The sequence below is a fragment of the Macaca thibetana genome, chromosome X, assembly GCF_024542745.1.
Source record: "Macaca thibetana thibetana isolate TM-01 chromosome X, ASM2454274v1, whole genome shotgun sequence".
NCBI classification, from domain to species: Eukaryota; Metazoa; Chordata; class Mammalia; order Primates; family Cercopithecidae; genus Macaca; species Macaca thibetana.
In genome coordinates, this window is record NC_065598.1 from 53,482,758 (window position 1) to 53,508,135 (window position 25,378).

The 25,378-nt window shown below is 45.4% G+C and overlaps 4 protein-coding genes across 33 annotated transcripts in view; 2 read left to right on the plus strand and 2 right to left on the minus strand.

Moving 5' to 3' along the window:
- The window catches only part of TSR2 (TSR2 ribosome maturation factor), a 1,158,091-nt gene that overhangs the window by 765,780 nt on the left and 366,933 nt on the right, over positions 1-25,378 (plus strand). The gene's annotated exons all lie outside the window — the stretch shown is intronic.
- HUWE1 (HECT, UBA and WWE domain containing E3 ubiquitin protein ligase 1) overlaps positions 1-25,378 on the minus strand; it is a 650,778-nt gene that overhangs the window by 522,781 nt on the left and 102,619 nt on the right. The window lies entirely within an intron of this gene.
- The window catches only part of GNL3L (G protein nucleolar 3 like), a 517,777-nt gene continuing 493,989 nt past the window's right edge, over positions 1,591-25,378 (plus strand). The window contains exon 1 of the mRNA XM_050776921.1: positions 1,591-1,594. The gene's annotated coding sequence lies outside the window, so the exon portion shown is untranslated. The remainder of the gene's footprint in view (positions 1,595-25,378) is intronic.
- The window catches only part of FAM120C (family with sequence similarity 120C), a 120,946-nt gene continuing 102,930 nt past the window's right edge, over positions 7,363-25,378 (minus strand). For both annotated transcript variants that reach the window (XM_050776857.1, XM_050776856.1), the window contains 3 exons: positions 20,917-21,055; positions 19,817-19,874; positions 7,363-12,249 (listed from right to left, as the gene is read on the minus strand). In XM_050776857.1, the coding sequence (XP_050632814.1) occupies positions 12,186-12,249; positions 19,817-19,874; positions 20,917-21,055 (261 nt within the window). In that variant the 3' untranslated portion in view covers positions 7,363-12,185. The remainder of the gene's footprint in view (positions 12,250-19,816; positions 19,875-20,916; positions 21,056-25,378) is intronic.

Sequence of the window (25,378 nt, forward strand, 5' to 3'; positions counted from 1 at the left end):
AAAAGAATGGTTTTGATTAAAAAAATTTTTTTTTTTTTTTTTTTTTGAGGCGGAGTCTCGCTCTGTCGCCCAGACTGGAGTGCAGTGGCGCGATCTCGGCTCACTGCAAGCTCCGCCTCCCGGGTTCCCGCCATTCTCCTGCCTCAGCCTCCCGAGTAGCTGGGACTACAGGCGCCGCCACCACGCCCGGCTAATTTTTTTGTATTTTTTAGTGGAGACGGGGTTTCATTGTGTTAGCCAGGATGGTCTCGATCTCCTGACCTCGTGATCCGCCCGTCTCGGCCTCCCAAAGTGCTGGGATTACAGGCTTGAGCCACCGCGCCCGGCCAAAAAAAATTATTAAATACAGGTGGGGTGTGGTGGCTCATGCCTGTAATCTCAGAACTTTGGGGAGCTGAGGCAGGAGGATTACTTGAGCCCAGGAGTTTGAGACCAGCCTGGGCAACATGGGGAGACCCTATCTTTACAGAAAATAAAAAAAATTAGCCAGCCATAGTGGCTGGTTTCTGTATTCCCAGCTACTCGGGAGGCTGAGGTGGGAGGATCACCTGGGTGCAGGGAGGTCGAGGCTGCAGTGAGCCATGATCGTGCCTCTGCACTCCAGTCTGGGTGACAGAATGAGACCCTACCTCAAATAATAATAATAATAATAATAATAATAATAATAATAATAATAGTCTCACACCTCTAGTCCCACCACTTTGGGAGGCCAAGGTAGGAGGATCACTTGAGGCCAGGAGTTTGATACCAGTCTGGGCAACATAAAGAGACCCACCCCATCTCTACAAAATAAACAAACAAATAATTTAAAAAATATATGTCATTTGGAGCTACCTGGGTAAGGCATGGGCCAATTTAAAGTTCCTTCTTTGTATTTCTTTTTTGTTTTTGTTTTTGAGACAGAGTCTCGCTCTGTCACCCAGGCTGGAGTGCAGTGGCGTGATCTCTGCTCACTGCAAGCTCCGTCTCCCAGGTTCACACCATTCTCCTGCCTCAGCCTCCCGAGTAGCTGGGACTACAGATGCCCGCCACCACGCCTGGCTAAGTTTTTGTATTTTTAGTAGAGATGGAGTTTCACCGTGTTAGCTAGGATGATCTCAATCTCCTGACCTCGCGATCCGCCCGCCTCTGCCTCCCAAAATGCTGGGATTGCAGGCGTGAGCCACTGCGTCTGGCTGGTCTTTTTTTTTGAGACGGAGTCTGGCTCTGTCACCCAGGCTGGAGTGCAGTGGCGCCATCTCAGCTCACTGCAACCTCCGCCTCCTAGGTTTAAGTGATTGACCTGCCTCAGTCTCCTAAGTAACTGGGATTACAGGCAGGCGCCACCACGCTTGGTTAATTTTTGTATTTTTAGCAGAGATGGGGTTTCACCATGTGGACCAGGCTGGTTTGAACTCTTGACCTCAGGCGATCTGCCTGCCTTGCATTCCCAAAGTGCTGGGATTACAGGCATGAACCACCACGTCTGGCCTCTTCTTGGTATTTCTATATTGAAAAACAACTAGTAAATGTTATAAATCATGAAAAGATAAATGAAAAAGATTCCTGAGGTATTCTGATATGCAGCCAGGCTCGAGTGGCACTGACAAGGGGGCATAGGTTATAAACTGGTGAAGACTTACAGCTATCCAGATTGAGACTCAACTAGGGTACTGCTTATTTTACTGTATTTGTTTATTTCAGAGACATGGTCTTGCTCTGTCACCCAGGCTAGAGTGCAGTGGAGCTGTCATGGCTCACTGCAGCCTCGACCTCCTGGGCTCAAGCGATCCTCCCACCTCATTCTCCCGAGTAGAACTACAGGCGTGCACCACCATACCCAGCTTCTTTTTTTTTTTTAGAGGATGAGGTCTCACTATGTTGCCCAGACTAGTCTTGAACTCCTGGCCTTGAGCAATCCTCCTGCCTCAGCCTCCCAAAGTGCAAGGATTACAGGCATGAGCAACCATGACAGCCTGTTATACTTTAATGTGCATATGAGTTATACAGGAATCTTGTTAAAATGCAGATTCTGGCCGGGCGCAGTGGCTCACGCCTGTAATCCCAACACTTTGGGAGCCCGAGGCGGGCAGATCATGAGGTCAGGAAATCGAGACCATCCTGGCTAACACGGTGAAACCCCGTCTCTACTAAAAATACAGAAAACGGTGAAACCCCGTCTCTACTAAAAATACAGAAAATTAGCCGGGCATGGCGGTGGGCACCTGTAGTCCCAGCTACTTGGGAGGCTGAGGCGGGAGAATGGTGTGAACCTGGGAGGCGGAGCCTGCAGTGAGCCAAGATCGTGCCACTGCACTCCAGCCTGGGCAACAGAGCGAGACTCTGTCTCAAAAAAAAAAAAAATGCAGAATCTGACTGAGTAGATCTGAGGTAGGGCCCAATAGTCTGCATTTTTTTTTTTTTTTTGAGGCAGAATCTCACTCTGTTGCCCAGGCTGGAGTGCAGTGGCACGATCTTGGCTCACTGCAACCTCTGCCTCCTGGGTTCAAGCGATTCTCGTGTTTCAGCCTCCTGAGCAGCTGGGATGACAGTCATGCGCCACCACGCCTAATTTTTTTGTAGTTTTAGTAGAGACAGGGTTTCACCATGTTGGCCAGGGTGGTCTTGAACTCCTGACCTCGAGTGATCCACCCGCGTCGGCCTCTCAGTGTTGGGATTATGGGCGTGAACCACCACACCCGGCCAATAGTCTGCATTTCTATTAGGTTTCCAGGTGATGCTAATGTTGCTGAATCACTTATCACACTTCGAATGGCAGGAAAAAAGAAGGAGTAGAGGAAGAAGTAAGATGGGGAGGAGCCATGAAAATGAAGAGGGGCTGATATGAGACACTGCAGAAGCAGAATGTTTGAGCTTGTGGATGAGGAAAGAATCTGGGATGACTGAGGTTTGTGGCTTGGGTGACTATGAGGATAATGGTGACATTAATCAGAGATAAGATAATCAAGCTGGAGGAGGATGGAGTATAGGAAACAATGGAGGGGTAGGAATGAGATATCACATTTAAGTACGGGTACAGTGGCTCATGCCGGTAATCCCAGCATTTTATGAGGCTGAGGCAGGCGGATCACTTGAGGTCATTAGTTTGAGACCAGCCTGGCCAATATGGTGAAACCCCATCTCTACTAAAAATACAAAATTAGCCAGGCATGGTGGTGGGCGCCTGTAGTCCCAGGTACTCAAGAGGCTGAGGCATGAGAATCGCTTGAACCCAGGAGGTGGAGGTTGCAATGAGCTGAGATCACGCCACTGCCCTCCAGCCTGGGCAACAGAGCAAGACTCTGTCTCAAAATAAAAATAAAATAAAATCAAGACACTGATTACCTCTGGGGAAGGTAGAGAGATGGGATCATAATTAGGTTAGGCGGTGGGTTTGAGTGTTCATTTTATTATTGAATTTCATAATGTATGTTACATATATCCTTTTGTATTTATCAAATATTACATATATTTTTAGGTAGTCCAAAAATTAAGAGAAACAAGAGAGAAGTGTCAGGGAAGTCAATTTCAGTAAATGGGTTGTTTTGCAGGATCATATTGGTATGGAAGACCTCAGCAAGATAAGGCCTGTAGGGAAACCCTGAACTTCATGACTGAGAGCACACAGGTCACCTTTGGAAGCAGCCACATTCAGATGGGGAGGGCTGATGCCAGACTGCAGAATGGGAAGGAATGTGGGAAGTCAGGACTGGGAGTGTACATAAGTCTTTCATCTACTACCATTTCTTCCCTAACCCACAACAGCTAACATTTATCTAGGCTGTAGTGTATGCCAGGCCCTTTGCATACACATTTAATCCTCACAACCACCCCATAGGGTGGGCTACAGGGACTAAGCTCAGTGCTTGTATTACCACCAGATTATGTTCACCTCCAACCACATGCAGAGAACCCCTACTGAAACACTGAAATGGGAATGAATGTTTAGCTATTACATTCCAAATTTTAGACTGAAGGTCTCAAATGGTTAAGTAATGGGTACCAACCAAAAGTGATGAATTAAGTCTACCCAGAAATGGACTATTTCTTCCTGTGATGCTGTCATTGTGAGTCACCAAACTTAACCAGTTTTATCCCCATTCAGGCACATAGTACAATTGTATTTTTCCACCTCTATAAAATTAGCTGCAACCATGTGGCTTGCTTTGGGCAATGAAAAGAGAGAAGTGATCTGTGACACTCTAAGCTTTAAGAGCCAAGGTATATTTTGGTCATATGCCTTCCCCTGACTCAGTGATGGAACTTTTTTTATTTAACACATTGATGCTCTACATATTCAGAGACTTCTCTAGTAACAAACTATGGAAATGATCCTTGAAAGTAGAGTGTTGGTGACCAGTCACAGTGGCTTATGCCTGTAATCCTAGTACTTTGGGAGGCTGAGGCTGGCGGATTACCTGAGGTCAGGAGTTCAAGACCAGCCTGGTCAACATGGTGAAACCCCGTCTCTACTCATACAAAATTAGCTGGGTGTGGTGGTGCACGCCTGTAATCCCAGCTACTCAGGAGGCTAAGTCAGGAGAATCACTTGAACCTGGGGGGCAGACGCTGCAGTGAGCTGAGATCATGCCATTGCACTGCACTCTAGCCTGGGCAAAAAAAGAGAGCAACTCAAAAAAAAAAAGTAGAGTCTTGGTAATGGATTTTTTTGGTTCTTTTTTTTTGAGACAGAGTTTCGCTCTTGTTGCCCAGGCGGTAGTGCACTGGCGCGATCTCGGCTCACTGCAACCTCCGCCTCCCACGTTGAAGTGATTCTCCTGCCTCACCCTCCCTAGTAGCTGGGATTACAGGCATGCGCCACCATGCCGGGCTAATTTTGTATTTTTAGTAGAGACAGGGTTTCTCCATGTTGGTCAGGCTGGTCTCGAACTCCCGACCTCAGGTGATCTGCCCGCCTTGGCCTCCCAAAGTGCTGGGATTACAGGTGTGAGTCACCGCGCCTGGCGGTGATGGAATTTCTACTAGTCTATTAGTGTTCACCAGTCACCATGCATGAACAGAGTTCTGCTGTCAATCCCTGTTGGACATATGAGCAATAAGTATACTTTTGTTAAATTACTGAGATTTGGGGGTTATCATTGCAGCAAAACCTAGCCTATCCTGACTGATACATTCTCCTTTTCTCAAGTTAGAAATTATACATGTATAAGGACTGAATAATGAAAATGTACACAGAGTGTCTAGAACTCTCTCCCTTGCACATTGTAGGCCCTCAATAGATGCCTTTGTGTATCTGCTATTAAATTGTTATGGAATTTTCATATTTTTCACATGCAATAAAGGCTAGTTGTGGAAGATGTAAACAGAAGGCAGTGCTCCAGGCTCACATTATTCCTAATGCTTGTAATCTTAAAAGGGATATTTTCATTCTTTGTAACTTTCTCCCTCAACTCCATGAAAAAGCACTACAATTGGCCCTGCTTGGGTCACCTACCCCTCCATCCCTGTGCTGGGGGAGATGAAGCCATATGGTCAACCCAACTCTACCCCAAGATAGATGGCCACTTCCCCCAAAGGAGAAAACTGGGCTTAATTGCCAGAATAAGGAAGGAATGCTGGGGAGGCAGAAATGAGTTATCTAAGTCAAAACAGACTTACATTTACAACCTGGGGTTTATTACTTATTAGCTGTGTGTGAACTTGGGCACCACTCAATCCGTTTGCTCATATGTAAAGTAGGGATCATACTTTGGAGAGTTGTTTAAGGATAAGAAATAATGTATGAGAGTTTAGTACTATGCCTGGTACCTAATAGTTCCACAATAAATGGTCATTTTAAAAAGCCAAATGCTAAAGATTTCCTACTGTTAAGTTTTCACCATCCCAACACTCAAAGATCAAAGGCCAGGAAAAGACATCTGTAGCTATAATGAACCCATATAAGACAAAAGATGTTATAAATAATTTTTCATTTAAGGATAAAGTGTTTACAAGCTTCAGCAGGCCTCTAATGTTCATCTTGAGGCTCAGCTGTTTCCTTTTAGAATCTGTACACACAAGGCACAAAGTGGTTAGAGAGGCCAAGCCCAGCTACAGTCACTGGGCAGAAGCAGTAAAGAATGCCCTAGAGTCCTGGCTTCAGACTCTGCTCAAGGCATCTCGCTTTGGCTCAAAGGTGACTCAGAGCTCAATTTTAAAACACATTTAAGTGAATACCATCCAGGGCTGAAACCTCATACTCAATCTTACTGAATTTTTGCCACCAACATATCCTCTGCCTTGAGTCTGAAATCTGCTTTGTACCAAAGGACCTATTCAAAAGTGTTTTAGGTGTCCTCGACTTATTCATCAAACATTTATTAAGTGCATGCTGTGCAGTAGGTGCCAAGAACACAGAGATGGTCAAGCACAGTCACTGCTCACAAGTGTAATCTAGGGGCAAAGATGCAGGAAAGCACTAGAGGGGCTGGCTGTGATGAGTCTGTACTCATCACCGAGTTGGGGATCAGAAAAAGAATCATAAAGACATGAGCTGAATCTTGGGGGAATAAGTTGAGTCTGCACCAGAAACAAAGGGAGAAAGGAATTTTAGCAATGGTACAAGCAAATGAGAAGAAATGGATATTGACAGCTTAATGTGTATGGGATGCATTTTATTATGGCTGGAGTACGGAGGTAGTAAATGAGCTGAGATGTGGTCAGGGGCCAGATCATGAAGGGACCGTGGAGTTGGGGGAGTAGCATGTTAGAGGGACACTTTACTCTAGAAGCTACTAAGCACGGTGGATTAAAGCAATGGTTCTTACCATCCTTTTGTGTCATAGATTCCTTTAAGAACCTGAAAAAAGGTATGGGCCCTTTCACTGGAAAAAGGTATATACACTTAGACACAAAATGTTGCTTAAAATTGCCTAGTTAAGGAGTAAGATGGGAAACAACTGCAACAGTCTAGTAAGACATGATGAGGCCTCCGCTAAGCCACAGGAGCCAGGACAGAAAAGAGGAAACAGATGTGAGAAATAGAAAAATGGTTGAGTGTTATCAACAGATGTTTTCATCAATTGGATTTGAGAAGTGAGGAACAAGTCTAAGAGAGTTCACTCCCAGGTCAGTTTGTGGTTTAGGCAGTTGAGTAGAAAGTAGTGTCACTGATGGAGAGGCACAGGCTTCCGCAGAAAGATGGGTTCAGTTTGGGAAATGTCAAGACAAAGGTGCCTTTAGGACATCCAAATAAAGAAGTTAACCAGGAGGCTAAATAGGCTCTACCTTTTGATGATTCTTGTACTTGGTCTCTTGCCCTGATATTATACAGATAGACTCCTAAATCTCTGTGCAACACTTCTGAATTGAGACAAGTATATCCCCCATTTGCAGAAAGGGATCCAGAGATGGGAAAAGAAATCAAACTTCACACACCCAAAATTATTTCACAATTTTTTACTAAAAGAATAGATTTTTATTGAGCGTTGTAAGTTTCTTTCCATCCGCATTAACAGAACAACAGACCAATTTCCATCACAGAACAACTCCTGAGGCATTCTCATTCCTTTCTGAAACTCTTCCATTAACTCCTGCAGTTTCCCTAAAGAAGCATCCATTCAAACTTACATTAATAAACTATGGAGCTTTTGTGGTGAGGTGGGCCAAAAAGGCAGGGAATTTGGAATCTGGGAATGGGAAAGAGAAATACGTATTATCCATCCACTAAACACACTGTCAAGAGCACAGGAGAGGAGATAGTAATACAGGAAAAAAACAATGAAATAATTTTTTACTTTTGTCAATAACATCATTTATCAGGGAGCACTAAAAGTCACTGACTCCTTGCAGTTAAAGTTTCTTTACCTAGTGTGTTATTCTAAAAACAGAACAGAACAGATTAGGAATAGAATAGAATAGAATAGAATAGAATAGAATAGAATAGAATAGAATAGAATAGAAGGTAGAAGGGGAAGTGCCTTCTGGGAAGCAATTAAAATGAAGTCATCAGATTTGGCCGGGTTATGAGAGATTAATAAAATCTGAAATATTTATTTTGCTTCATTTACATGAAAATTCACTAGTCATTAGTTACTACCAACACGGACAAAAAGAGCATCTATAAAAGTACAGGGGCAATGTCAAAAGCTGAAATGGGCACCCTAGCACAGGAGATTTTTTTATTTTGCTTTTAACCTGGAAAAGATGATTTTGTAAAAAATGACTTTATATTCTTAGAACATCAAAATAACCTCTGACAATATTCAAGATAATTAGCAGTAACAGGGGAATAGGTGCACTGAGCTCTCTACCTGCACCAGCAGACTACTGCAATAAGCCAAGGGAAAAGAAAATAGAAAGTCGAATAAGATGCCAAAGTCACAGGATGGAAAAAATATAAGATGACACGCAATGAACAGTGAAAACTCAACCCCCTACCCCAAACCCCAAGCATATTTAGGAAATATGCATCAGGAAGTGAACAAGTATAATGATTAAACCTTAGTAGAATTATACTAACTACTTTAAACTGTGGTCTACTTGTACTGACTTTTCAAAGGTGGGTGGGTCGTAGAGGCTGTAATGGTAACACTGACATGCCCACAGGAGCCTTGTAAGGTTCCAAAGGACTGGATCACCATAACCAAACAGCTACCCCCACATTCCTTCTACCCTACATAAGCACTCCTGCCCCCCACCCTCCATCTCAACCACCCTCCGTAATGCCTTGTTCGACTGTTTTTCTCAGTGATCAAAAAAAGTTAATGTGACTTGGCCAACAATGTCAGAAATCAAGATGGAGACAAATATCAAATGTCACTAGCCAAAGCGAGTACCAATTCTTGGGCTTTAAAGTCTACCCAAAGTCCTACTGGCTCAGAATGAAAATGATGCAAGTGAGCAGAAGTTTGTCAGGCCTGGTCCAGACCACACTGGACTGGTCACTGACTAAGAGTAGGAGTTATAAGCTGATCCCAAGACACACCAGCAGAAATAAAAAACTGCAAGTCCTTGGGGATCAGTGACTATACACAACCAGAGTGTTTTGCTTATGGTCCTACAATGTAAAGGGGTCATTTCTGGGGGTTCCCAAATGACTTTGTTCAAGAGAGGTCACATCACAGCTAGAAACGGAACCTCAAGTGAAGGATGACAGTCTCTTCAAGTGGTGCAGCAAAGATCAGACCCCACCTTCCACAATTTGTCCTCCAATTAGAAAAAGTTCATCTCCCAGGAATGAACCTTAGTTTTCCTAGCTTCTAAGTTGTATATTTTGTCAGATAAATAAAAATCTAGGAATATGGCCATTTATGGTTCTTTCTTGTAACCTTCCGAACCCAAAATACTGAATCCAAATAAAAATCAAGGTTGGAGATGACCCACTTGTTTCACCCTGGGCTAGGGGAAAAAGGTTGTGGAAGGAAGAAAAGCCTTTTGGCAAACTGGAATCATCCCTGCCAAAGCAGCAATTTTACCTCTCACAGTGAATGCCTACAAAGTAAGAAATTTTCTTAATGGTGTGAGAGTTAACAATACTGTCATCTGATTGTGTCAGATAGATTCAAGATGCACAGAAACAGCAACTGCAAACAGTACCTTAGCAATTTTAAGTCCAAGTGCTTCCTATTAGAAAATGGAGATATAGGTTATCTCACAGCTCAGTGATGCTGGTTGCTTTTAGAGCTCCAAAGGATTCATCCCTCGGTGGCTCCAGAAAGAAAATTCCAAGCCATGTAAATTTACTACTATCCCTTCCTTTGCTGGATGTAGAAGTCCTACCTTCAAGATGTTGTGAAAGGTTGGGCAGGTCCAAGAGAAGAAGGGGTACCACATTAGGGGAGCTGATTCCAAAGAGGAGGTTTTTGTATACTTTGTTTCTACTTCTGTCTGGTTCAAAGTACACTCTTGTCATCTTTCTTTGGTTTATGTAAGAAGTATGTGGGCAGGGGTCAAGGCATTCCAGGGCTCCCTCCCCATGAAAATCATGGCTTCTCTTAATCTGGGACAGACTAGAACTAAATAGTCTGACACTGTTTTCAATTTCCTATGATCTGGTCAGTGTAAGTGGGCAGTAAGCAAATAGCCTTCTGGTTGTCTGGGCAAAAATCACCAAGGACCTGCTGTGGATTAAGGTGCATGGGGTTTTTCAAAAAGAACCCTGCTAGAAGATTAGTCAGTTGTATTTCTGTAGAAATGGTACTTCTTGGGCAAGAATATCACAAAGCCCAAAAGGAGGTATGTGAGGCTGGAAGCCTCAATTCCTGAATGAAGACATAATGCTAATTTATTGCAAGCCATGTTTCCCTCCCTCATACTTAGGCTGTCCAAGGAGGGAAACTGGAAATGCAAGGTTGTCTCAAGATTATCTCCAGCAAGGAGGAATAGCCTCTTTATCCTGGGCAAATCCTGGTCACACAGGAGGCTGAGAATCTTTTAATAGAATTCTTCTCAAGGCCCAGGCCAGAGTCCTCTAAAGTCTTCCTTGCAAAGCAAATGAAAAGATCCAGTAGTCAGAATGTCAATGAACAAATGAAACAATCTAGGCGTGTAAAATCAAATAGTTTCCTCACACTTCCCTACCCTATCTTTCCAAAGCTAGTCCTCTCTCCTTCAGGGATTCATGTCAATCAATTCTAGCCTGAAACCAATTTGACCCTGGAGTTCCAGAAGAGATTTCCTCCAAATTGGCTGAAAGCCCTTTCAAATGGTAGTCACCTCCCATCCCCCCTTTTCTCTCCAAACCTTCATAAGGAAATGCCCAACTCTGCCCAATCCCATTCCAACCTCCTGTTTTCACCATATGGGATGTGAGGGCTCTGTTCAAGATAAAGCTTGTAACAACCCAAGAGTTTGTTGTTCTGAACAGGCAATTTCTGGAAAGTACTTTTTGTCTGATTTAGAGAAGCCCATCCAACTTCTCATAATTGTGATGGGCTGTGACTTAGTAAGAATTTCAGATTTAAAGTGTGGTCTTTTGAAACCTTCCACTCCATAGCAGTGGAAGCATTTCTGGGAAATTGAGTAAATCCTCTGGGATATCACCGTGTATGTATGTGTATATATATACACACATATATACACACATACACACACATATATATAAAATATGTATAGATAAATAGATCTGTCTCTTTATATAAAGGGTATGTGTATGCATATACACACATTCATATATACACCCACCCACACATTCACACACACACATGCACACGCGCGCGCGCGCACACACACACACACACACACACACACACACACACAGAGTCTTTTGAGTCCCTTTCGTACTCAAGTTCATTACACTGATTCCCACCCTTTCATGGTGTGGGCAGTAGGGAGTGAATGAACTGTGCCACATCTTCTATTTTACAAACAATGCACTGGTTGAGAGGCAGGAAAAATCTGCCCAGTACTTTTCTGATTCACTTGAATCCTCCAGTACAAAGGCCATTGATAATTTTTTTGAAGTGTATAAAAAAAATAATACTACCTTACTTTTCTGAAAACATCTACCTATCTGATTGTCAGGCCAAAGCTAGAGGTGGTGGTACAAAATCCAGGGGTAGGTAAGTTGGAAGAAGGAGTGAAGAAGAGGTGGATACCACTTCATAGAAAAAAAAAACAAAAACAACAAAACCTCAGGAAGCCAAAGCTGTTCCCACAACCTCATAGGTTTGCCATATAAGTCTGTGATAATGAGTATCATTATAAATACTCAGAAAAACCAAAGCTGGAACTCTTCTATAGAACCTTATGTGATGACACCCAATTTCTGACAGCTACTGCCTTACTAGGCTCCCAGAGGAGATAAATAAACTATTGGTGCTATGTATTCAATTTGAGACTAGGAGCTAGTCTTACTGCCATTCATCTTTGACCAGAACTTCTCCAGAAACAGCCAATGAATCTGGAGTCCCAGAAAAAGGCAGGGAAGGGGAAAAGATGGACAAAATAGGACATCCCACCAAAATCCTGGAGAAATCTAGGGTAAGCATTTATATCCTCCTCTAGCTTGGGCCTAAAATCAGAAAAGTAAAAGTTTTTCCCTCTTCCTGGTTTGGTGAAGCCATCTTCAGCTTGTCAATCCTCTTTCCGTTGTGCCACAGTTTCTAGCTTTTGCTCTTGTAAGTGGTTCTTCTCCCTATTCTTCATAGGGAAGTAGCGGTTACCATTATTACACTCGTTGCTGTCTCTGGATAAGGCACATTGTGATGGAGCTGGAAGACGATAATCACTCTTCTCTTCCTTGATCAATGCGCCACTGTTTCCATTTACCTGGGAGCGAGACCGACCTTGATGAAGCTCCAGGGATTTAGAAACTCCATCTGAAGAGCCCTGTTAAAAACAGAGATACTCAGTGGAAATGGGAATCCAGACTGGCTGACCCTTCCTAAGCATATTCATAAGCTAGCCTGAGAAAGCGGCTTCAGTTCTTCGAAAACACCAGAAGACCTCAAGCTGGTTGCTAACTAGTACATTCTTTTTTTTTTTTTTTTTTTTTTTTTTGAGATGGAGTCTCGCTCTGTCGCCCAGGCTGGGGTGCAGTCTGCAATCTCGGCTCACTGTAACCTGCCTCCAAGGTTCAAGCAATCCTCCCACCTCAGCCTCCTGAGAGTAGCTGGGTTTACAGGCGCCCACCACCACGCCTGGCTAACTTCTGTATTTTTAGTAGAGATGGGGTTTCATCATGTTGGCCAGGCTGGTGTCGAACTCCTGGCCTTAACTGATCTCCCTACCTCAGCCTCCCAAAGTGCTGGGATTACAGGTGTGAGTCACTGCGCCCTGCCGGATACCTAGTACATTCTGGTATTATCTTGAGAAGTTAGGGTGAAAACATATAGACCCAACTGAAATCCAATGGCAATGACAACATAATAATGACACAACTACTTTTTCTTTTTTTTTTTTTTTTTTTTTTGAGATGGAGTCTTGCTCTGTCACCCAGGCTGGAGTGCAGTGGCCAGATCTCAGCTCACTGCAAGCTCCTCCTCTCGGGTTCACGCCATTCTCCTGCCTCAGCCTCCCGAGTAGCTGGGACTACAGGCGCCAGCCACTTCGCCCGGCTAGTTTTTTGTATTTTTTTAGTAGAGACGGGGTTTCACCGTATTAGCCAGGATGGTCTCGATCTCCCGACCTCATGATCCGCCCGTCTCGGCCTCCCAAAGTGCTGGGATTACAGGCTTGAGCCACCGCGCCCGGCCACTTTTTCTTTTTTTTTATACAGGGTCTTGCTCTGTCACCCAAGTTGGAGTGCAGTGCTGCAATCCTGGCTTACTGCAGCCATGACCTCCTGGGCTCAAGCCATCTTCCCACCTCGGCTCCAAGTAGCTGGGACTACATGCGTGCACCACCACATCCAGCTGATTTTTGTATTTTTTGTAGAGACAGGGTTTCACCATGTTGGCCACACTGGGCTTGAACTCCTGAGCTCAGGTCATCTGCCTGCCTCAGCCTCCCAACGTGCTGGGATTACAGGTGTGAGCCACTGCGCCTGGCTGACGCTGCTACTATTTACAAAGCTTAACAATATGTTTTTCTAATACTATGGGGATCCTAAATGGTAGATATGATCATGCCCCATTTGCTGATGAGGAAGGTGAGGCTCAGAAAGATTAAAGCAACTTGCTTAAGGAGACACAGATACAAAGTCGTGGGGCCAGGATTCTACTCTCCTAAAGTCTATTCTCTTAACTGCCATGAAACACTGCCTAATGCTGACAACTGGACAGGCAAATGAAAGAAAAGGAAACAAACACAGAAGATCTATGTGCAATATTCCACAGAATCTTTCTTTTCTTTTTGAGACAGAGTTTCGCTCTTGTTGCCCAGGCTGGAGTGTAGTGGCACGATCTCAGCTCACCCCCTCTGCCTCCCGAGTTCAAGCAATTCTCCTGCCTCAGCCTCCCAAGTAGCTGGGATTACAGGCATGTGCCACCATGCCTGGCTAATTTTGTTTTTTAGTAGAAACGGGATTTCTCCATGTTGGTCAGGCTGGTCTCGAACTCCTGACCTCAGGTGATCTGTGCAACTCAGCCTCTCAAAGTGCTGGGATTATAGGCATGAGCCACAGAATCTTTCATAACTAAAAACAATCACCTGGTTTTTTTAAATCCCAGGAACATGATAGCTATTGCTAATGATATGAACTACATTACCTTGTAGTGCAGTGCTGGCTCTTAATGAATGGTGCTAGGAATAATAACAGCTTCTAAGTGGTTGGACATGCCACATACTCTGTTGTTCCTTTTTTTTTTTTTTTTTTTTTTTTTTTTGAGACGGAGTCTCGCTCTGTCGCCCAGACTGGAGTGCAGTGGCGCGATCTCGGCTCACTGCAAGCTCCACCTCCCGGGTTCACGCCATTCTCCTGCCTCAGCCTCCGGAGTAGCTGGGACTACAGGCGCCCGCCACCACGCCCGGCTAATTTCTTTTTGTATTTTTAGTAGAGACGGGGTTTCACCGTGTTAGCCAGGATGGTCTCGATCTCCTGACCTCGTGATCCGCCCGCCTCGGCCTCCCAAAGTGCTGGGATTACAGGCTTGAGCCACCGCGCCCGGCCTGTTGTTCCTTTTACAGATAAGAAAACTGAAGCTCCTAGGAGGCCAAGGCGGGCAGATTGTTTGAACTCAGGAGTTTGAGACCAGAACCCCATGTCTACAAAAATTACAAAAATTGGCTGGGCATGGTGGCATGCACCTGTGGTCCAAGCTACCCGGGAGGTTGAGGTGGGAGGATCGCTTGAGCTTGGGAGGTCCAGGCTGCAGTGAGTCATGATTGCACCACTGCATTCCAGCCTGGGCAACAGAGTGAGATCCTGTCTTAAAAAAAAAAAAAAAGAAAAGAAAAAGAAAACATGAACAGGCTCAAAAAAGTACAAAGACTTTACTTTTAGTCCTCATATAACAACTCTGCAACATAGATACCAATTTCTCCAATTTTATAGATGAGAAAACTAGGGCAGAGAGGCTAAGTAACTTGCCCAAGGTCACAGAACTAGTAAGTAGCAGAACCAGATTCAAAGATCATTTGGTTCCAAAGTCTGTACAATACGGGGCTTACTGTGAAGTATTGTCCAACAACCTGGAAATAACATGAAACTAGTAACAGCCATACAAATGGATGGAATTAGCCACCTGAAGGAGTCAACAAATAAATCAAAACATTACAAGTAAGTCACTTAAGAATTTAAGAACAGGCAGCCAGGCGCTGTGGCTCACGCCTGTAATCCCAGAATTTTGGGAGGTCGAGGCGGGTGGATCACAAGGTCAGGGGTTGAAGACCAGCCTGATCAACATGGTGAAACCCCGTCTCTACTAAAAATACAAAAAAAAGTAGCCGGATGTGGTAGCGGGCACCTGTAATCCCAGCTACTCAGGAGGCTGAGGCAGGAGAATTGCTTGAACCCAGGAGGCGGAGGTTGGGGTGAGCCGAGATCGTGCCACTGTACTCCAGCCTGGCGACACGAGACTCTGTCTCAAAAAAAAAAAAAAAAAAAAAAAAAAAAAAAATTTAAGAACAGGCCTGGCTGGGTGCAGTGTCTCACACCTGTAATCCCTGCACTTTGGAAGGCCGAGGCGGGCGGATCATGAGGCCAGGAGTTCGAGACCAGCCTGGCCAACATGGTGAAACCCTGTCTCTATTAAAAATACAAAAATTAGCCGGGTGTGGTGGTGGGCACCTGTAATCCCAGCTACTTGGGAGGCTGAAGCAGGAGAATCGCTTGAATCTGGGAGGCAGAGGTTGCAGTGAGCTAAGATCGTGCCACTGCACTGCAGCCTGGGCACTTTGGGAGGCCAAGGCAGGCAGATCAACTGAGGTCCGGAGTTCAAGACCAGCCAGGCCAATATGGTGAAACCCTGTCACTACTAAAAATATAAAAATTTGCTGGGTGTGGTGGTGCATTCCTGTAATCCCAGCTACTTGGAAGGCTGAGGCAGGACAATTACTTGAACCCAGGAGGCGGAGGTTGCAGTGAGCTGACATCACGCCACTGCACTCCAGCCTGGGTGATGGAGCAAGACTGTTTTTAAAAAAGTAAAATTAGGCCGGGTGCGGTGGCTCACGCCTGTAATCCCAACACTTTGGGAGGACAAGGCAGGCGGATCACGAGGTCAGGAGATCGAGACCATCCTGGCGAACACGGTGAAACCCCGTCTCTACTAAAAATACAAAAAATTAGCCGGGCGTGGTGGCGGGCACCTGTAGTCCCAGCTTCTAGGGAGGCTGAGGCAGGAGAATGGTGTGAACCCGGGAGGTAGCGGAGCTTGCAGTGAGTGGAGATCGCGCCACTGCACTCCAGCCTGGGCGACAGAGCGAGACTCTGTCTCAAAAAATAAATAAAATAAATAAAATTACAAAAAAAAAAAAAAAATTTAAGAACATATAAAACTCTTGTGGCCTAGGAATAATCTCAGGAAGACAAGATTACAGTGTAACCAGATTTAATAAGCTGGAACATTTTATTAATTATCTCATACTCTTCTTTTTCTGTCCCGATTGAAACAGAAAAAGAAGAGTCAAAAAGGAAGTCAGCAGCAGCTCTGTCCAGAGAAGATGGCTTGCTATAAACCAAGCTGAAATGAGGATTTCCTTGGCTAGGTGACCTCTAGAGCAGATAACAGTGTCTGCAGCCATCTTAGCTAAGAGAAACTTAAGATCACCTACCATCCCTTGTTTTCTCTCACTTGCCTCATCTGTAAAATAGAATAAGAGTATCTACTTTGTAGGTTCCTGTAAGGATTCAATGAGACACTACATATAAAGTACTTAGAACATGTGTGTTTGGCACAGTGTAAGAATTCAATAAATGCTCACTAAGGCTGGGCACAGAGGCTCATCCCTGTAATCCCAGAACTTTGGGAGGCCGAGGCAGGCTGATCACCTGAGCTCAGGAGTTCGAGACCAGTCTGGCCAACATGGCGAAACCTTGTCTCTACAAAAAATATAAAAATTAGCTGGCCATGGTGGCGTGCACCTGTAGTCCCAGCTACTCAGAAGGCTGAGGTAGGAGGATCACTTGAGCCCAGGGGTTTGAGGCTGCAGTAAACTATGATTGCAACACTGCACTCCAGCCTGCGTGACTCATTAAAAAAAAAAAAGCTAGCTAATATCATTGTTCTGATTCCATGCCCCCAAGCAAACTTCTGATACCATGGCCTCTCTTGTAGCTTGCCCTTAGATAAAGAAAGCTCTAGTAGTAATGGTTAAAGGCCTGTATGCTGGAGTCAGCCACACCTGAGTCTGATGCTTGTCTCTAACAACTAGAGTTGTTATGCTATATTGGAATTAGCATAGCATAGGGCTTTGGAATCAGTTAGCTCAGGCTGTAATGTCAATTCTGACACTGACTTGATAGATAATTTGGGGCAAGATACTTCATTCTTCTGAGTCTCAATTTCCTCCTGTTTAAAATGGGGAACAGGCCAGGTGCGGTGGCTCATTCCTATAATCCCAGCACTTTGGGAGGCCCAGCTTGAGGCCAAGAGTTTGATACCAGCCTGGGCAACATGGCAAAACCCCATCTCTACAAAAAATATTTAAAAATTAGCTGAGTGTGGTGGCTCACCCCTGTAGTCCCAGCTACTCAGGAGGCTGAGGTGGGAAGTTTGCTTGAGCCTGGGAGGTTGAGGCTGCAGTGCACTGCACTTTGGCTTGGGTGACAGAGTGAGACCCTGTCTCAAAAAATAATAATAAAATGGAGAATAATAAATACTTCACAGGGTATTTATGTGGTTTCAATGAGCTCACGTGTTTGTAAGAGTGATTAGAAGAGTAAATGTGTGATACATTGTGATAACTATTTCTTATCGTAAATCAGTTCTTTATCTCTCACCCCTTCTTCCCCCACCCCTTAGCCATATTCACACAGCTATTTCTATGATCTTGGTTAGTGTGAGTCAACCACTAAGAGATAGATCTACTCTTATTATACCAAAAGTATCAGGCTTTTCAGACTGTATGTCTGATGACCAGACCCTGAATCCTGGTGAATTTACCAAGGCTATACTGTCTTACGAGAGAGCCTATCTGGTGATTAGCTTTCCTTCTAGGTGCATCCTTTTTACCTTACTGAGCAGCTTCAAGAAAAAGGTGAGAAGCTTTACCAAAGTCACTGTTCTCTAGCTTTGGAGTGCATTATGAAATGCTTTGCATGGGAGACTTACTATCTAGTTCCACTTTTGGCTAAAAGTAACATTAAAGCAAATTTATCTTCTTTGAGGAAACATTAGATGATGGGGATTAACATGGATGCAGTGAGGGCTGGCTGTATACAGAATAGATTTAGGATTGAGAACTGATGAAAAAATTGCCCAGGATTAAAGACTACATGTAGAATGTCTAGAGGAGGCTTGGTAGAAAGTAGGTACTCAAGAAATGGTAGCTGCTATACTATAAGAAGCCCAGCAGCTTGAGTCTACTACAATATTTTGGATCACTATAAGAATAGGTCCTTCTAGTTTGTATTTGGGTGGAGTGGGGCATAACTAATGAGGACCAGTGGGAACTGTGATATAATTCAAGGCATGGATTAGAAGAAAGTTTAAAGGCCGGGCGCAGTGGCTCACACCTATAATCCCAGCACTTTAAGAGGCTGGAGGATCACTTGAGCCCAGGACTTTGAGACCAGCCTGGGGCAACAAAGTAAGACTGTCTCTACAAAAAAAATAGAAAAACTTTGGGGGGCCAAGGTGGGCGGATCACGAGGTCAGGAGATAGAGACCATCCTGGCTAACACGGTGAAACCCTATCTCTACTAAAAATACAAAAAATTAGCCGGGTGTGGTGGCGGGCGCCTGTAGTCCCAGCTACTTGGGAGGCTGAGGCAGGAGAATGGTGTGAACCCGGGAGGTGGAGCTTGCAGTGAGGTGAGATCTTGCCACTGCACTCCAGCCTGGGTGGCAGAGCGAGACTCCCGTCTCAAAAAAAAGAAAAACTTAGCAGGGTGTGGTGGCGCACACCTGTAGTCCCAGCTACTTAAGAGACGGAGCTGCGAGGATTGCGTGAGGCAAGGAGGTAGAGGCTGCAGTGAGCTGTGATTGTGCCACTGCACTCCAGCCTGCCTGAGTGACAGAGTAAGACCCTGTCGAGAGAGAGCGAGAGAGAGAGAGAGAGAGAGAGAGAGAAAGAGAGAAGACAGAGAGAAAGTTCAAGACATTTCTGAGTCATTGAGAATAAGCAGGCCAGGTGCGGTGGCTCACACCTGTAATCCCAGCACTTTGGGAGGCAGAGGTGAGTGGATCGCCTGAGGTCGGGAGTTCGAGACCAGCCTGACTAACATGGAGAAACCCCATCTCTACTAACAATACAAAATTAGCCAGGCGTGGTGGCGCATGCCTATAATCCCAGCTACTCGGGAGGCTGAGGTAGGAGAATCGCTTGAACCTGGGAGGCAGAGGTTGTGGTGAGCCGAGATCGTGCCATTGTACTCCAGCCTGGGCAACAGGAGCTAAACTCCGTCTCAAAAAAAAAAAAAAGAATAAGCAGAATGGTAATGCTCCTGCCACATATATTCAGCAAAGGTAAAAAAGTCCAATTTTTTAAAGTCCACCATATCTGGTGGCCCCTCAGAAGCTCAGGCAGGCTATGGGCAGTCTCACTATTAGCATCACTCTGGCCCCTTTCTGGCTGCATGTTACACATAGTATGCTAGGAGGTCTTTAGGACACAGTACCTGGTTTCTATGTTGTGGCCTCACTCAGAAAAGGGTAAGACTCTGCAGCCCTGTAGGAACAGCTTGGGGCAGGCTAACCCTCACTATACCATTAGAATGAAATCAAATGCCTGAAGGAGTTGAGAAGCTCCCCTAAGCAGCTCAGGTTTCCATGCCTGATGTGATCTCTTGTAGTTTAGCTGAAAAGGCAAAAGGCATCAAACAGAAGCTAAATATCTCAAAAAACATACTTACTTGCTTATTTCCTTTTTTGTGTCCCTTGGATCCTCTACCAGTCTGTTCTTTTCCATGCCTTTAGCAAGTGAGAGAAAAAGTGATCATGAGAAACATAAAGCCCACACACCCCTTTTCACTTGGTTAACTATTTGTCTCCTCTTGGAAGTCTGACCCCTCTTAAAGTCAGATGCCCCTTCTCAGTGTTACTACTGAACATCTATCTCGGTCATTGCTATATTCTACTGAACTGAATTGTTCTGTATCCCATATCCTCCTCTAGGGCAAAAAACTCTTTCATCAAGGCAGAGCAAGTTATTATATATTTGCTGAGGTAAACTGAAGACTGATTTGAAAAAACGGAAAGTTGGGCCAGGCGCGGTGGCTCACACCTGTAATCCCAGCACTTTGGGAGGCTCAGGTGGGTGGATCACCTGAGGTCAGGAGTTTGAGACCAGCCTGGCCAACACGGTGAAACCCCATCTCTATTAAAAACACAAAAATTAGCCTGGCGTGGTGGTGGGGGCCTGTAATTCCAGCTACTTGGGAGACTGACGCAGGAGAATCACTTGAACCAGGGAGGTGGAGGTTGCAGGAAGCCGAGATCATGCCACTGCACTCCAGCCTGGGCAACAAAGTGAGACCCCATCTCAAAAAGAGAAAGAAAAAAAGAAAAAAAAAAAGTAAAGTTAGTTAGTACTTCTTTTTTTTTTTTTTTTTTTTTTTGAGATGGAGTCTGGCTCTGTCGCCCAGGCTGGAGTGCAGTGGCCGGATCTCAGTTCACTGCAAGCTCTGCCTCCCGGGTTTACGCCATTCTCCTGCCTCAGCCTCCCGAGTAGCTGGGACTACAGGCGCCCGCCACCTCGCCCGGCTAGTTTTTTTGTATTTTTTAGTAGAGACGGGGTTTCACCGTGTTCGCCAGGATGGTCTCGATCTCCTGACCTCGTGATCCGCCCGTCTCGGCCTCCCAAAGTGCTGGGATTACAGGCTTGAGCCACCGCGCCTGGCCTAGTTAGTACTTCTTGCTTTAATAGAAGGATTTAATACCTAGGCATTTTCCCAAGGATACATAGGCATTTTCCCAAGGGGACTAGCTCATACCAACCTATTTGGATACATACCCCTTTCCTGGCCCACCGACAGAAACCACTTGCATGCCGAAGGATCCTCGGCCCCTGGAGGATCTGCTGCCAGCCCACTGGCCCACAACCATTCCAGCAATCTCCAGTTTTCCTCCTTGGGGTGGGATTGGATGGAGACCTGGCAAGACAGAAAGAATGGTGGTAATGGGGCAGGTGTGGTGGCTCACGCCTGTAATCCCAAAACTTTGGGAGGCCGAGTCGGGTGGACCACTTGAAGTCAGGAGTGGAGTTCCAGAGCCAGCCTAGCCAACATGGTGAAACCCTGTCTCTACTAAAAATACAAACAATTAGCCAAGCACCGTGGTGCGTGCCTGCAATCTCAGCTACTGGGGAGGCAGAGGCACAAGAATCACTTGAACCCAGGAGGTGGAGGTTGCAGTGAGCTGAGACTATGCCACTGCACTCCAGCCTGGGTGAAAGAGTAAGATTCTGTCTCCAAAAAAAAAAAAAAAAAAAAAAAAGAAGAAAAAAGTATTGTAAGTACAAGGCAGGATAAGAGGTGGACAAAAGATCCTACAACCCACCACCTACTCTTCTTATTTCCATCTCTCTCTGATAAAAAGACTCTGTGGCAGGGCATGGTGGCTCATGCCTGTAATGCCAGGAGTTTGAGACCAGCCTGGCCAACATGGGGAAACCTTGTTTCTACTAAAAATACAAAAATTAGCTGGGTGTGGTAGCCTGTGCCTGTAGTCCCAGCTACTCAGGAAGCTGAGGCAGGAGAATCGCTTGAACCCGGGAGGTGGAGGTTGCAGTGAGCCAAGTTCACGCCACTGCACTCCAACCTGGGCGATGGAGCAAGACTCTGTCTCAAAAAAAAAAAAAAAAAAAAAAGAAACTCTGTGATAACAGAAAGGTGTCATGATGGAAGCACATTCAGTGAGGAGGGCCGAAGATCTGTACACATCTACTTTAGCAAGTATGGTACAGGTGATTCATTTTTTAATCACAGAGCCTAGCATATAGTAGGCATTCAGTATTTGTTGAGAGAATGAATGTCTTAACATCTAGTTATCAGAAAATTACAAACCTGGCCGGGCGCGGTGGCTCAAGCCTGTAATCCCAGCACTTTGGGAGGCCGAGATGGGCGGATCACGAGGTCAGGAGATCGAGACCATCCTGGCGAACACGGTGAAACCCCGTCTCTACTAAAAAATACAAAAACCTAGCTGGGCGAGGTGGCGGGCGCCTGTAGTCCCAGCTACTCGGGAGGCTGAGGCAGGAGAATGGCGTAAACCCGGGAGGTGGAGCTTGCAGTGAGCCGAGATCGCGCCACTGCACTCCAGCCTGGGCGACAGAGCGAGACCCCGTCTCAAAAAAAAAAAAAAAAAAAGAAAATCACAAACCTAAACTACCTTTTTTTTTTTGTTTTTTGAGACACAGTCTCACTGTGACACCCAGGCTGGAGTGCAATGGTGCGATCTTGGCTAACTGCAACCTCTACTTCCCGGGTTCAAGTGATTCTCCTGCCTCAGCCTCCTGAGTAGCTGGGACTACAGGCGCATGCCACCAGGCCCAGCTAATGTTTGTATTTTTAGTAGAGACAGGGGTTCACCATATTGGCCAGGCTGGTGTCGAACTCCTGACCTCAAGTGATCCACCCGCCTCGGGCTCTCAAAGTGCTGGGATTACAGGCTTGAGCCACAGTGCCCAGTCCTAAACTACTTTTGATACAAATATACATCATTACAGATCGTAGGATTAGCCAAATAACCAAACTAAACTGAAAATAATGAAACTAAACTAACAGTAATTTATACTTAAAAAGCAAGAATAGGCTGGGCATGGTGGCTCATGCCTGTAATCCCAGCACTTTTGGAGGCCAAGGTGGGTGAATCATTTGAGGTCAGGAGTTCAAGACCAGCCTGACCAACATGGTGAAATCCTGTCCCTACCAAAAATACAAAAAAATTAGCCAGGCGTGGTGGCACATGCCTGTAGTCCCAGCTACTCAGGGGGCTGAGTCAGGAGAATTGATTAAACCTGGGAGGTGGAGGTTGCAGTGAGCGGAGATGGCGCCACTGCATTCCAGCCTAGGTGACAGAGCGAAAGTCCATCTCAAAAGAAAAAAAAAAAACAAAAAACCAAGAACAGCAACAATTGAAAATCAGAACTAAGTCACAAGCACAGTGAGTTTTATAATTTAGCACAAAAATAAGCCTTTACAGAATATGGAGTTCTACTAAGCCTTTAATTTTAGTTTATGACAAGAAACCAAATGAACCCTTAACTCATTTAGCAGGTTGTTAGTAAAGAGTACTTCATTTAGGACAGGCATGGTGGCTCACACCTGTAATCCCAGCACTTTGGGAAGCTGAGGCAGGCAGGATCGCTTGAGCCTAGTTCAAGACCAGCCAGGGCAACACAGTGAGACCCCATCTCCACACACACACAAAAATATTAGCTAGGCATGTTGGTGCGTGTTTGTAGTTCCAGCTATTCACGGGGCTGAGGTGAGCAAATCACTTGAGCCCAGGAAGTCGAGGCTGCAGTAAGCCGTGATTGTACCACTGCACTCCAGCCTGGGCAACAAAGTGAGAACCTGTATCCACACACACACACAAAAAAGAGTCCTTCATTTATACAAAACTTTATAAAATTTGAGAGTCCAAGGAACTAGAGTGCTAGTTACCTTTTTGTTTGTTTGAAACAGAGCCTCGCCATGTCTCCTAGGCTGGAGTGCAGTGGTGCGATCTTGGCTCACTGCAGTTTCTGCCTCCCGGGTTCAAGCGATTATTGTGTCTCAGTCTCCCGAGTAGCTGGGATTACAGACAGGTGCCAGCCACCATGCCCGGCTAATTTTTATATTTTTTGTAGAGACAGGGTTTCACCACGTTGGCCAGGCCTGTCTGGAAGTCCTGACCTCAAGTGATCTGCCCACCTTGGCCTCCCAATGAGCTGGAATTACAGGCATGAGCCACTGCTCCCTGCCTAAAGTGCTAGTTACTTTTTTTTTTTTTTTGAGACGGAGTCTCGCTTTGTCGCCCAGGCCGGAGTGCAGTGGCGCCATCTCGGCTCACTGCAAGCTCCGCCTCCCGGGTTCATGCCATTCTCCTGCCTCAGCCTCCGAGTAGCTGGGACTACAGGCGCACACCACCAGGCCTGGCTAATTTTTTTTTTGTATTTTTAGTAGAGACGGGGTTTCACCGTATTAGCTAGGGTGGTCTCTATCTTCTGACCTCGTGATCCGCCCGCCTCCGCCTCCCAAAGTGCTGGGATTACAGGCGTGAGCCGCCGCGCCCTGCAGAGTGCTAGTTACTTTTAAGAGGGACAAGAAAGACTTGCATTTGAGGATCCTACTGTGGGCTTTCAGGAGGCAAGAGGCTCCTTGTGAACCACCAGTAACTGGAGACTAAGCATCACTGGTAGGTAAGGCAGTGGTGACCTTCCGAGAACCTGGCTTTAATTAAGGCTGTCTTTTGAGACTTACAAAATAAAATCAACACATAAAGAACAGAGAAAGGGCCGGGCGCGGTGGCTCAAGCCTGTAATCCCAGCACTTTGGGAGGCCGAGATGGGCGGATCACGAGGTCAGGAGATCGAGACCATCCTGGCTAACACGGTGAAACCCCGTCTCTACTAAGAAATACAAAAAAATAGCCGGGCGAAGTGGCGGGCGCCTGTAGTCCCAGCTACTCGGGAGGCTGAGGCCGGAGAATGGCGTGAACCCGGGAGGCGGAGCTTGCAGTGAGCTGAGATCCGGCCACTGCACTCCAGCCTGGGCTACAGAGCGAGACTCCGTCTCAAAAAAAAAAAAAAAAAAAAAAACAGAGAAAGGATCTGTAAAGTCATCTGAAAGGGATGGACTGGCTGGCTCCCTGGTTTTTAAGACTTGATCATGATCTGACTGAACAGGGAGTTACCAGAGCAGACTTTCACACTGTTCATCTAAGCCCAGCCTTGAGCTAACCACCCATACTGAATTTTGTCACCCTGAAAAACTAACTTCAACTTCCAGCTTTATTACTTTTAAAGGGAGGAGCAATAGGTAACAAACACCTTCAACCACAGCAATGACACTCTGACCCAATCACAGAATCTTGCTATTTTATGATAAAATGTCTCCACTAAAATATCCTGTTTCACTGCCAGGTGCCGTGGCTCACGCCTGTAATCCTAGCACTTTGGGAGGCCAAGGTGGGCAGATCACCTGAGGATGGAAGTTCGAGACTAGCCTGACGAATATGGTAAAATCCCGTCTCTACTAAAAATACAAAAATTAGCCGGGCTGTGGACAGAGGGAGACCCTGTCTCAAAAAAAAAAAAAAAAAAAAAAAAATCTTGTTTCACCACAGGACAGATTGTCTGAATTATCAGGATCAGTATCTGAGCAACCTAGGCATGATTATGTATTCATCATTAAGCTGTAGTTCAGGTGCCACCGTAATTTATGCATATGTTGGTGTGTACATATGTGTGTGTGTGTGCATGTTTGTTTTCC